Source organism: Balaenoptera borealis, assembly GCF_965194805.1.
Source record: "Balaenoptera borealis genome assembly, contig: HAP1_SCAFFOLD_2042, whole genome shotgun sequence".
Lineage (NCBI taxonomy): Eukaryota > Metazoa > Chordata > Mammalia > Artiodactyla > Balaenopteridae > Balaenoptera > Balaenoptera borealis.
This window is the reverse complement of record NW_028122224.1, coordinates 13,358-26,366: the sequence shown is the minus strand read 5'-3', so window position 1 is coordinate 26,366 and position 13,009 is coordinate 13,358. Positions and strand designations below refer to the sequence as shown.

The following is a 13,009-nucleotide window of genomic DNA, read 5'->3' as shown; positions in this document are numbered from 1 at the left end:
GGGCGTTTGTGTTTGCTTGCCATTTAACCTCAATATTGGTAATCTGACATCCTACCTGATGCTTTATGGTGAGGTAGGTGTTCTACCGTTTTTCTGCCCTCTGAACAAGTATGTAATTGATACAGATGACAACTTGCTCACCTCTATTGTTTATACCAGGTTCTCAAACACTCTAGCTCATCAGTCATGGTTTTGTTTGCATGTTTGTGTCTGAGAACTGAGTTGACCCCAAATAGTGAAACGCTGTCTGTGGTATATTAATGTTGTTAGCATTCTTATTCTTGCCTGACAACCAAGGAGATTGAATACAGAAGTTACTAACTACTACATTATAGCAAAACCCTATAACATGCACTCAATTACACTATGTCAGGTTGTATCTCAGTATATAGTATGTAACTTTCCCATGATAATTTAGTATCTAACTTGATCTCCTTTTACAGCAGTTTCAGTATTAAAATGGGGTTCGAACTGATTCTTAAGATGCATGAATGCTTCATGATTCAAGTTACACAGATGCCAAATAGCATAGGTGCTTTTCTTTAAAAGTCTTAATACATTCCCATAGAAAGCAATGAAGTAGCCTACTACTTTGTACTTGTGTCCAGTCTCTTGGCTCTGTAACTCTTTCTTATCGTAGATGTGATAGCTGGTGGGGAGGGTCAGAAGGAGAGTGGTGGGAGTAACCAGTGTTATATACCTCCTGAAAAACAGAGTTGATATGTACTGTTTTGTTTTTCTAGGGTTTTCTTTGGACTCAGGGAAGGGTATTGTTTCCAAAGATGAGATCACTTTTGTATCTGGTGCTCCTAGAGCCAATCACAGTGGAGCTGTGGTTTTGCTTAAAAGAGACGTGAAGTCTGCACACCTTCTCCCTGAGCACATATTTGATGGGGAAGGGCTGGCTTCTTCATTTGGCTATGACGTGGCAGTGGTGGACCTTAACAAAGATGGGTAAGAGCCTCTTAGGTTATTTTATATTTGCAAAGAATTCATTGCTGCTCTGGCTTCTGTAGGTCTTGAGAAGAAATATCCTTTCAGGTTAGTTGATGGAAAAAATACTTCTGCTGCCAGATTTTTACCATTCCATCACTCTTTATCACTTATATTTTGGCAGTAGACATCCATTACCCTCCCCAGCGAGTAGGATTACATTTTCAGTTTTCTGTTTTACTATGTCCTGGGATCATGGGTCTGTGAGAATTAAACTTTAACTAAAAAAAAAAAAAAAAAAAAGTGACACCTACGAGGTTCTGTTCTGTGGTTTCTTAAGGAGCTGTTGGAGCGTCCAGAATGTCCTGTTGAAAGTAGGGATTGGTGACAAAGTCAATACAAAGATCTCTATGGCTGGTGGTGCCAGTTTGGGTCTCGTAGAGAGTTGAAGGTGGAGGGGAGTGGAATCTTTACTGGGAGTCTCTCCACACTATAGATGTAACTTGGGAACTGGCTTCAAGTTCTTACCCTTGATATTTTTCTTTGGGTGTTTATTAGAGGCTACCTTGGTTTTTAAAAAATACTTTAATTGATGATCTATTAATTCCAGATTTGAGGTCCTTTTATCATATCTCTTTGTGTCCTTAATACCTGGGCATGTGGGATTCTCCCTAAGCTCGCTGGTATTTTAGCCAATGGTTCACAGTTCTTCCCCTCATCATGTTTTCAGGTGGCAAGATATAGTTATTGGAGCCCCACAGTATTTTGATAGAAGTGGAGAAGTTGGAGGTGCAGCGTATGTCTACATTAACCAGCAAGGCAGATGGAATAATGTCAAGCCAATCCGTCTTAATGGAACCAAAGATTCTATGTTTGGCATTGCGGTCAAAAATATCGGTGATATTAATCAAGATGGCTACCCAGGTAGACAATAGATTGGGAATTGGTCATGATTTATAGATTATTTGATTGTCTAAAATAGTGAGTGCTCATGGCATCTTATTTTAAAACATTGTATTGGAATGCTTTTAAAATTTAATGTTTGTTAAAATGTGGCATTGTCAACAGATATTGCAGTTGGAGCACCTTACGATGGTAAGGGGAAGGTTTTTATCTATCACGGATCTGCGAACGGAATAAATACCAAACCAACACAGGTAACCAGATAACCTGGATTTCTACAATAAGGTCTCAACCGTTTGCTTTCTAATGGAATGTTTAGGTTTATGTGAATTTTCACACTAATCATGTTTTATTTACAAGTCTACAATAGTATGAATTTTGTTTTTATAAAAAATGTATTATTAGAAGATAGCTTGTAAATAGATATAAATGCAATGACCTGGTTGTTTTAAATTGTAAAATTTCTTTGGTGAATTAGGAATCAAAGTAAGCCAAAGGAAAAGACTATTCTACCCTGACAGCATAAATAGATGGAAATGTGATATATTCCTTTTAGTAGCATACTAAATAGAGATGAAACTGGACGAACATAAGAGATGATTGTAATTGCATAGAATTCAGATACCAAAAACTAAAAATTGCTTTCGAGAAAAACAAGACATTTGGAGGGCAGGTAGAGAGGTTTGGTTTGAAATACACTGATCGACTTAATATAGTACACAAGCATCAAAAATTGTCTCTTTTGTCTTTTGAGGTACAACACAAATCAGATAACTTTTATGAAATAAAATGTATGAAGTGTTAGATCATATGTGTGCTTATTTATGATTTAGTTTTGATTTAATGTAATTTATAAGTAACCTCTTATTAATCTTCAGTTCAAAAGAGACTATGTGCCTTTTTCAAAGCATGGATAAGAGGCTCATTTTGGTGGCCCAGTGTCCATTCTGATGCCCTGTTCCTTTCAGATTCTCGAGGGTAAATCACCGTTTTTTGGATATTCAATTGCCGGAAACATGGACCTTGATAGAAATTCCTACCCTGATGTTGCTGTTGGTTCCCTCTCAGATTCAGTAACTATTTTCAGGTGTGTAATCTCTGACCTAAAGCATGTTTGGTAATCCGCTTACACTAGAATTTTTTTACCTTTTGAATTGAAATTTGTAACGACTATACTTCAAAGGCAAAGGCTTGTATGAATTTTTAATATTCTTTTTCTCTTCAGAGTAGTGTAATGATGTAATAAAAACCTACTTTGTAAAGTCTTGCTGTAATTTTGAACTAATTTTTTTAAAAAGGTCGGAATTGGTGGAAAATTTTTACTTTTGAATATATTTCAAAAACCTTTATTTTCATAAAAACTGAAACAAAATTTGACAGTATAAAGAATATAAAGAAGGAAATAAATGTCCTATATTTCACCATCCATTATGAAACTCCAAAATTTTGGTTTATATCCTTCTAGTTTTTAATTTTCTGTGAATATACACATATGTTTAACAAAATTGAGATCATAACGTACATATTGTTTCGTAACCTACTTTTGTTGGTTTGTAACGTATAGTGGCCTTTTTCCATGAGTGAGTTTAATAATGCATAGTGGGCTATCTCCCTGTCATTGAGTACTTTTCTGAAATGAAGTTAATGGTTGTCTGAGATATCCCATGGCCGGATCATAGTTTACTGCCATACTGTCATTGGACATTTATGTTGCTTTCCAGGTTTGGTTGTTTGCTTGTATTATGATGCACAAAGCTGTGGTAAACATCCTTAATTTTCTTTGTGTCCTGGATTATTTCCTTATGATAAATTCCTAAAAGTGAGTTGCTAAGTTGAAGGGCCATGTGTGTTTTAGGACTTGTGATTCAGGTTCACCAAAATGACCTCCAGACAGGCTGCAACAATGTGCCCATCAGCTGTGTCTGAGTCCCCTTATCCCAGCAATTCCATCACTGCTGGAAATCACCAGGAAAAATTGTTAAAAAAAATTTTTTTATTATTTAAAAAGTAGCACATTCTTAAAAAAAAAAAAAAAGGTTAATACAGAATTGCAGTTAAGTGCAAGTTCCCCAATATTCTCTTCTTCCACGAAACAGCTTTTAATAGTTTTGAGTCTCCAGTTCTAGGGTATCATCAAAAGCCCATACTATAACTGCTGTTCTCTCTTCTGGTTTTTAAAAATTAATCTCTTCAGTTATCTCTCCTTGTTAATGCAGATACATAAATCTTACTCTTTCTAACAACTTAATATTATTCCATAATATGCATTTAATGAATCCTCAGTTGATGGAATTTTTAGACAGTCTTTGACTTTTAGCTATTATAAACAGTGTGCTATATAGTATATTGTATGTATCTCTGTGTAATGGATTTTTTTAAAGAAAAATTCCTAGAAATAGAATTGCTGGGATAAAGGTTAGCACATTTTTGTATTAATACATATACCCACAGAAAAGTTGTAGCAATTTATGCTCACGATAACAACCTACTAGAGGGCCCATTTTCTCACACCCTTACCAACATTGAACAGGATGAATCTATTTAATTTTTGCCAATGTGATATGTGGTCTCATCTTTTGATTGAATTTGCATTTCTTTGCTCATTGGTGAGAGTGAACCATTTGGGTTTGTTTTTTTAAACTATTTGGCTTTATAGTCATTTTTATCTAAAGAATCTCTTTAAAGAAATGGGCAGTGATGTACAATGAAACCCTAAAAGAAAAAAATCTGTGCCATATGTACACTTGGTACCATCATTACCCTTTGTTCTTCCAGAAGGGTGCCAAGTGTAGATGTGGCCTCTATGTCTAAATAGAATCCTAAGCAAGACCGCTGGGGATAAGAAAACAACACCAGGACACTTCTGAAGAGAATACTATTTAAAAAAACTAGAATATACTGTACATTTATATAATGTAGTATAGAATACTCTAGAAAAATAGTTTTCTAGTTAAATGGCAAGATCTATGAAAGCCATTTTATATGAAAACTAAGAACCACAAGAGACGTTACAGATGGCAAAAGTAGCAGATGTGAAAATAAGTGGAGAAAAATTTATCTGGGATATTAGGCCAAAGGAAGAAGTAAAAAAAAAAAAAAAAAAAAATTAGTTAACTGAATGAATGTGTGTTACTACCTTTATATGCCTGTTTCTCTCTGTACATATAAGTGTTAGGTATTAACCTTAAAATAGTCAACATTTTTAAAAGGTGGAAGAGTATAGCATAACATTCAAGTATTTTAGCAAGTTTCCATCAAAAAGCAATTTGAACTTTTAGTTCTAGTTTGAGGTATAGACCTCAGGTGTCAAGAAGACTTGAATTCCTGTAACAAAATTTGGTTACGACGTCTTTCCCAGCAGGTAACCTGACTTTAGCCAATTAAATATTTGCCTCTGTATGTAATTGATATTTTAATATCCTTACTTTCCTGTCCTCATAAGTAGGTTGACTATGAACCCTGTAAATGTGTTCCTTCATTCCTCATAGATAGTATGAAAGTAAATTTCAAAAGCCTTTGATAATAAGATAATAAGAAAATAAGATAACTCCCTTATTTTACAAACAAGGAAAATGGAGGCCCAGGACTTGCTTGAGCTTTTAAGGCTGGATCCTGTGAGAACAGGGTGTGGTACCTAAATCTTCCCAACTTCTGTCCCTGGGCATTTCTCCCCACTAAATTATACTAGTACTTCAGGGTACTTAATAAATAAATGCTAATTAAACATGAGACAGCTGAGCCATAAGATTTGCTTTATGTGTTAAGACATTTTTTATGATTCATATATAATGTGCACTCAAAATTGTGTGTGTATGTTGTGTGTTTAAAAACAGAAATAAAAATAGGATTTGGGCAGAAGTGTGTGTTAAAATATTTCCTTTTGAAATTTATGCCACACTAAAGCCTTAATACTATTATATGTAAAACACTCTAGCATCTGTAGCAACTGGTTTTAAAATATTTGTGAATTTTTGCCTTTTAAATATGCTCTCAAAACTTTAAGAACATATCTACAGGTGTACTTCGTTTTATCGTACTTTACTTTATTGCGCTTCACAGATACTGTGTTCTCTTTTTTTTTTTTTTTTTTTAACAAATTGAAGGTTTGTGGTGAGGTGCCATTTTTCTAATATCATTTGTTCACTTCATGTCTCTGTGTCACATTTTGGTAATTCTTGGAACATTTTAAACTTTTTCATTATTATTATTATTATTTTCATTATGGTTGATCTTTGATATTATTGCTATGACTTCCTGAAGACCCAGATGCTGGTTAGCATTTTTTATTTTAGCAATGAAGTTTTTTGGGTTTTTTTTTTCTCTTTTTCTTTCTTTTTCTACACACCCTTGTGTCGAGGGGTGACTTTCAATAGATCGCAGCGAGGGAGCTGCTCTGCTAATAAAGTATTTTTTAATTAAGGCATGTACATTTTTTTTTAAGACATCATGCCATTGCAACTTAATAGACTACAGTATAGTGTAGACATAACTTTTATATGCACTTGGAAACCAAAAAATTCAAGTGTCTCCTTTATTGCAATCCTTGCTTTGTTGCCATGGTCTGGAACCAAACCTGTAGTATCTCCGAAGTATGCTTGTAGTTAGGATCTTAGAAATTAGTAGCTGTCTAAATGTAAAATAACAATAGAAAGGTAAACAGTTAAGATAAAGGGAAATGAAGACACAAAATGTAGGCAGCATTTGCCCTTTAATTGGCTCCTGGCTTCCCCAGGAGGGTACTCAAAACCTCTGTGGCCTACTGATAGATGGATTCCAGAAGTTCAAGGTAGCTGTTTGGAATTTGGATTCATTTTCTTGTCGAAACACTATTCTCCAGAATGGCTGGGTTTACCACAAACCCACTAAAGTCAGGGTGACTGAATCCCTGTGGTAGTGGAACCATAGAACCTGCTCTGAGTCTGTGCTGGAGGGCGACGGAGCAGAGAGGTGCACTGTCTCCCCAGCCACCATGCGCTTGTACTTCCCTGCCTCTGGGGCAGGGGTTAAGCCATAGGCCCTTGGTGACCCCTTGGCTGTGGGAAGTAGGGAAGAATATGTAAGGGAGAAAGATGATGTTTTTACATCATGGTGAGAAGGGCTAAAGTTGTGGGACTCAGCTTCTTGTGTGCTTGTGAGGTTGGATTAGGCAGAGCAGAGAGGGGAAAGGATAAAGGATTCAAGGTTTTGCTTACAGAGATATTGTGCGGGTAGAAAAGTTGTAGTCAGTACTGGCAGCAGGTGGACAGAGGCTTAAGCTTGGGGGTGGGAGATTCCGAGGGAGGATAGGAAGGGCAGATGTTTGTAAGATGGGGACCCGTAAGTTCAGGATTCGCCTGGATTACTAAAATTCACATGTGTGTAGAAATCCTGGCAGTGAGCACCCCAGGTGTTAGGTGTATGTTGGTGTCATCCTTTTTTGGCAAGATTACTCAGAATTAAAAATGCATGTGTTCTCTGACTCAGAAATTCTGCCTGGGAGTTTATCCTACAGATAAATAGATGTATGTATTTAGGACGCACACATGTGCATGGATGTATATGCAAGGATGCTTGTCAGAGCAGAAAGCCTAAAAAAAAATGATCAATGTCTACTGATTAAGGGCTGGTTAAATAAATGATGTTACGTTGACACATGCAACACCACCAGCTGTGAAAAACAACTAGGTTTGTGTGTATAGATATGAGACCTCTGAAATGTTAGTGCATGAGAAAAAGTAACATGCAGAGCGATAAGCATGAAAAGCTCCCACTTAAAAAATAGATGCATGTTATTATATTTAATTTTAGATAATATTTTTAACTGAAACAGACTGATATGTCTGGAAGGACATGCAAGTCTCCTTAGGGGTTTAGGTGGGGACGAGACATATTTGCCTGAAAACTCTGGAACTTTTACATGTTGCCCATATTATTCTTTCAGTTTAAAAAACTCTAATATTAAAATCATTAAAAAACAATCTGTAATTTAAATAAATCATATTTAAACATTTTTATAAATACCGTGTAAACACGTTTTAAATTATCTCTGTTAACAGTTGTTTTCTTTAGCAGTGTGGGAGCAGAAATCACATTGGGGAACATTTTTTTTCCTGTGGTTTTTAAGATGCCACATCTGAGGATGCCTATCTAGTGCGTGAGTTCATCTTACCTCCAAGTAGCAAAAGGCTGAGCTTGTTTTTTCCCTCCTTTGTCTTCAGATCCCGGCCTGTGATTAATATTCAGCAAACCATCACAGTTACACCTAACAGAATTGATCTCCATCAGAAAATGCCCTGTGGGGCGCCTAGCGGGATATGGTGAGCGTTTGCGCTGTGTCCACTCTTCCCCCAGTGTCACGTCTCTGCTTGGTGATGGCCCTGCTGCCCTGAGGAGCCACAGGGAAGATTTAAGAGAAATGGGCAAAGGGAAGAGGAATCTGTCAAGTGAATATATAACATTTTACTCATCAGTCCTCACTGGGGGGATTTCAGGGTTGGGGAACGTGTTGGGATTTTTTTCTAGGGCAATAATGCATCTCTTAAGAAATATGTGTTTGATTTTATACAGCCTGAAGGTTAAGGCCTGTTTTGAATATACTGCCAAACCCACTGGTTACAATCCTTCAATAAGTAAGTACCTGGTGCTTTTAAAATTATATCTTTTCTGTCTGCCAGGTTGAAAGTTGCATAAATAATAGAAGAATAAAACTGTAATGGCCGGAATGGGTCCATAAATTCTGGTTTAAAGAACTAAGTCTATCTGTTGTCTCCTCTTTAATCAGGAGGGTGAAACACAAGGGGAAAACTGCATTTGGTCCCCATTTGAAGTTTTCCAGAGCAGATGGTGTAGGACAGAATGAATGCCTTGGAAAAGTACTCACTTGCTTCCACTACCGTTTCCTCCATTTCTGTCTTTGAAAAGCAGTGTGGAAAATTGGTTTTGTGCTTGTGAGGTGGCGGGTGGTAGCTGTAGAAGAGTGACCGCAGGAGCCCGCGTCCTGCTCTAATAATTGCCAGTTTATAGTCTCTTTGCTGCCCGGTCCCCTCCCAGAGGCATCTGTGGCCCAGAACACCCAAGCTGTGTCTCTGAGGGTGGGCCCTGGGGGGACCTGAAGGCTGGCCTTGAGAACTCAGAGACTTGGGCTCTGCTCCTGGTTCCAACACCGATGCTGACTGACCCTTCAACACAGAGCAAGTCCCTTAACATTTGAGTTTTTATTTTCCTATCAGTTAAAAAAAAAATGCTTCTGATAGGAATTACTACATAGGATTGTGGTGGAGAGCAAATGAGATAAGGTGGGGAAAGCAGGTTGTCATTTATAAGGTCTAGTCCGCTTCCTTTCTTTATAACCTGAATAGGAGTTTTGCCACCAAGTTTGACAAATTTTTAACGATACTCTCACGGTAGTGATGATCACCAAGGCCTTGTCTGGTATGTTTTAGTAGCAACTGTACCTCTTCAGGAGTAAGCCAGAGTGAAGTCGGGGGCCTAGGAATTTAAAGAAGATCTTTTCCCCAAAGAGGAAGTACAGAGTGAGGGTGATTTCCTTCCTGGGTCGGCCGTGGTCCCAGCAGCTTGGTATCCTAGTGCAGCAATGCCCCCAAGAGAAGCTTTCTGGAAGGACAGGGTAGTCTATTCTCATGGCTTTCAGTTTTTACTCCACCTTGAGATGGAGTGAGTTCTCTCAGGGTTTGTCCGTGTTATCTAAAGTATTACTTTCTTTTCTTTATTAAAAAATGTCTCTTTATAACACCCCAGAATTTGACAACTAAGTCTGCCTTCACCCAATCCATACTGTCATAGGCCCACTTGGCCTTCATCTTACCAGATTTTAAACTGTCCTCAGGTGGTTTCTTCATCTCCTTGACCGTTTTAGGCCCCTTCTTCTGGGCCACCTCCTGCTGTACGGTCTCCCCACAGGATCTGTGGACCTTGCATGCAGTGTGCACAGTATGCGTGTATTAGGACTTCCTACACCGGAGGAGCTGTGGCCTTTCACTTCACTTTTGATGTAGCCGGTATTTTACTGAGTACAGAAAATAGTTTTTTGTGTGGCTTTCAGTGACAGACATATTTTATGATTTCTCACAATCTGCCATCCTCTCAGTATAGTTTGTGTTGTTTTTACCCAAATACAGTGCCTTACACTTGCCGGCTTGGGTGACGGGCCTTTTACCATTGTGTTTGGAAGTAGCCTAGAGAGACCAGGAGAAACAGTGATTCTTTGACTGGGCAAGGAGAGGAAACGGAGACGCGTTTTTATTCTATTGGTCATGTTCTCAAACCACTCTGTTTGCCTATAGATGTGAAATCTCACCAGAACACTCCTTGTCTTCCCCCAGATCAATCATTTATACAAAATAAATTACAAACTTTCTTCTAGCTTTTTATTTTTTATTTTTATTTATTTAATTTTGGCTGTGTTGGGTCTTTGTTTCTGTACGAGGGCTTTCTCTAGTTGCGGCGAGCAGGGGCCACTCTTCATCGCAGTGCGCGGGCCTCTCACTATCGCGGCCTCTCTTGTTGCGGAGCACAGGCTCCAGACGCGCAGGCTCAGTAGTTGTGGCTCACGGGCTTAGTTGCTCCACGGCATGTGGGATCCTCCCAGACCAGGGCTCGAACCCGTGTGACCTGCATTGGCAGGCAGATTCTCAACCACTGCGCCACCAGGGAAGCCCTCTACTAGCTTTAATGCTGTGCTTGATGCCATGTAAATTAATTTTATATTATATAAGTACTCCATTAAGCAAGTGTTTATGGATGGCCTACTATAGATAGAACTTTTTTTTCTGAAGACATTGAGAGAAAACCTGTTTTCATTGCCTTTGCTTCCACGGTATTGGGAAATTCTGAATCAAATAAAGCAGAACTTGCACAAAGCTGCAGAAGTTAATACATCTAAAATCTGTTCCCAGTGTCAGAGTGTGAGCTTATTGTCTGACTAGACTGTTTTAACTCAGCAGTCCTCAGATGTGGTGTTCCATACGTACAGATATTTATAATTGAGCCTTAATGACTATTCTACTTGGCTTGCCCCTCAGAAGGTCAGCAAAAGTGGCCGGCAAGGATTTTAAGATGATGTGAACTGTGTGGAGGGTCAGAAAAGGTTAGAGTGGGTTTGGTAGATAAACGGTTTTAATGCACCCACACCCTCCCCTGCTTCTGCTGTGAGGGGCACTCAGCATGTGAGCCTTCGTCTGGTTCATTGTGAAGTTAGCAGGTCACTGATAAATGCATGATGTCAGGGTTCACAGAGGGCCTAAAATGGAGGCACATTCCATTTGGCAGCCGTGACATTTAAGAATTCTTTAGATGGACACAGAAATTACTATTGAAACTGTCATTTCTAAATTTTGGTCTTCCATATTGGAGCAGCTATTGTGTCAGCGTAAGGATAATGTCACATTGTGTGTGCGCAAATGTGCATTGGGTGTATGTTGGCGTGTATGCTTCTGTTCATCTGTTCTGCCAGTTATATTTATGTCAGGTGTTGTGCTGTTGCTGGGGAGTACAGTGGTGAACCGACCAAGGAGGTCCCTGGCACGGCTTTGCCTGGGAAGATGGTCAGGCCCACAGCCCAGCAGGCTAAGTGTGGTTATGAGAGGAATACGGTTGGACCCCCAGGAGGGGCGAGGAGAGGCTTCCTAGAGGAAGTGATGTCCACGCTGAGATCTGAAGGTTAGTCAGCCAGTGACGGGGAGTCAGAAAGTGGGGGGTGGTCCAGCCGGCAGAAGGGGAGAGTGACTTGTGCAGAGGCCTAGGGGAAGTGGGAACCTGCATGTCTAAGAGGCTTTGTAAGGCAGTCGTCTTTTGTGTTTGTGACAGAGACTTTAGGAGTTGCCTCCATCCCTCACTGTAGGACCCTGGGCCAGCCACCTAGCTCTGTGGGCCTCCAGTTCTTCACCTGTAAGAAGAGGGAATTAAAATAGATGCTCTTAAAAAGGTCTCTTCCAAACTCTAATGTGAATATTAGAACATGGGTTATTCATTTTCTGTATTTTCTGGAGCAGATTTTTTTTCCTTGAGGCTACCTGCTCTGGCCCTGTACATACTGGTTCACTTCCTCTTCTGATGGTTAGTGAGTGATTAATAAATGTAAGTCTTTTAAGTATTGGCCCATAATAAAGAAACATAGTTAGAGTTAGCAGTTACATAGAGCGAACTGGCAAAGAATGCATTCTGAAGTCAAGAAATGAGATTTTGATCATCCAAATCCTAGCTCGTCTCCAAGCTCTGTTAGTGTAGGTAATCACAAGCAGGATGTGCCTTCTGGGGCTTTGGAACTGGAAACTTTGGTTGTCGGAGTTTTATTAGCTGACAAACGGGCCCTCTAGCCCCTGAAAGGAAGTATATTTTACCTTTTAATTCTTTTTCTTTTTTAAGTGAAAAGTCTCATCCTATTGTCAAAAGACATCTCCATCTCTAATATATATATTGTTTCTCTTTTAGACGACTATCCTTTATCAAAGCTTCTTAAACTTTAATGTGTATAAGAACCACCTGATGATCTTGTTAAAATGCAGATTCGGGTTAAGTAGGTCTGGCTGGGGCCCAAGGCTCTGCATTCCTGACACAACCCAGGAGAAGCCCCTGCTGCTGCTGCTGATCTAGAGAACTTTTTTGAATTTAAGCATCGGACTGTTGAAGGGGGAGTCAGTTTAGGTGCTTAGGGAGTGTTGGCTGCCGTCCTGTTGTCTGAGGTACTCTGAGTTCTAGAAACACAGTCAGAAACTGATTCTTAGTTGCTGCTCTGAGGTTTTGACTTATTCTCGAGCTCCCCCAGGTGGCCCAATGGAAACGTAGCTTTAAAACATTGTTCACAGCAATGGGTAGGAAAGAACAGCTTGATTTGAAACATCATAATTCAGTCAGAATGTACATTACCAGGAATTATGAAGGAAAACAATGGCAGTGGGAAAAAGTGTTCTAGGAGGGATTAAAGTATATCAAAAAGGAACTCACCGTACTTATAGCTGCCTTGTGTATGAATGCACTTTTAAGTTGCCATGATTTTGTTGATTTCACCTAGCCATTGCGGGCACACTGGAGGCTGAAAAGGAAAGAAGAAAATCTGGGCTGTCATCAAGAGTTCAGTTTCGAAACCAAGGTTCTGAGCCCAAGTATACACAAGAGCTCACTCTGAGCAGGCAGAAGCAGAAGGTGTGCATGGAGGAAACCCTCTGGCTCCAGGTGA

General features: G+C 39.2%; 1 protein-coding gene across 3 annotated transcripts in view; it reads left to right on the top strand.

Annotated features, from left to right (window-relative positions):
* ITGA6 (integrin subunit alpha 6) overlaps positions 1-13,009 on the top strand; it is a 36,476-nt gene that overhangs the window by 10,116 nt on the left and 13,351 nt on the right. For all 3 annotated transcript variants that reach the window (XM_082409410.1, XM_082409411.1, XM_082409409.1), the window contains 7 exons: positions 744-954; positions 1,664-1,857; positions 2,002-2,090; positions 2,805-2,923; positions 8,034-8,132; positions 8,383-8,444; positions 12,845-13,005. In XM_082409410.1, the coding sequence (XP_082265536.1) occupies positions 744-954; positions 1,664-1,857; positions 2,002-2,090; positions 2,805-2,923; positions 8,034-8,132; positions 8,383-8,444; positions 12,845-13,005 (935 nt within the window). The remainder of the gene's footprint in view (positions 1-743; positions 955-1,663; positions 1,858-2,001; positions 2,091-2,804; positions 2,924-8,033; positions 8,133-8,382; positions 8,445-12,844; positions 13,006-13,009) is intronic.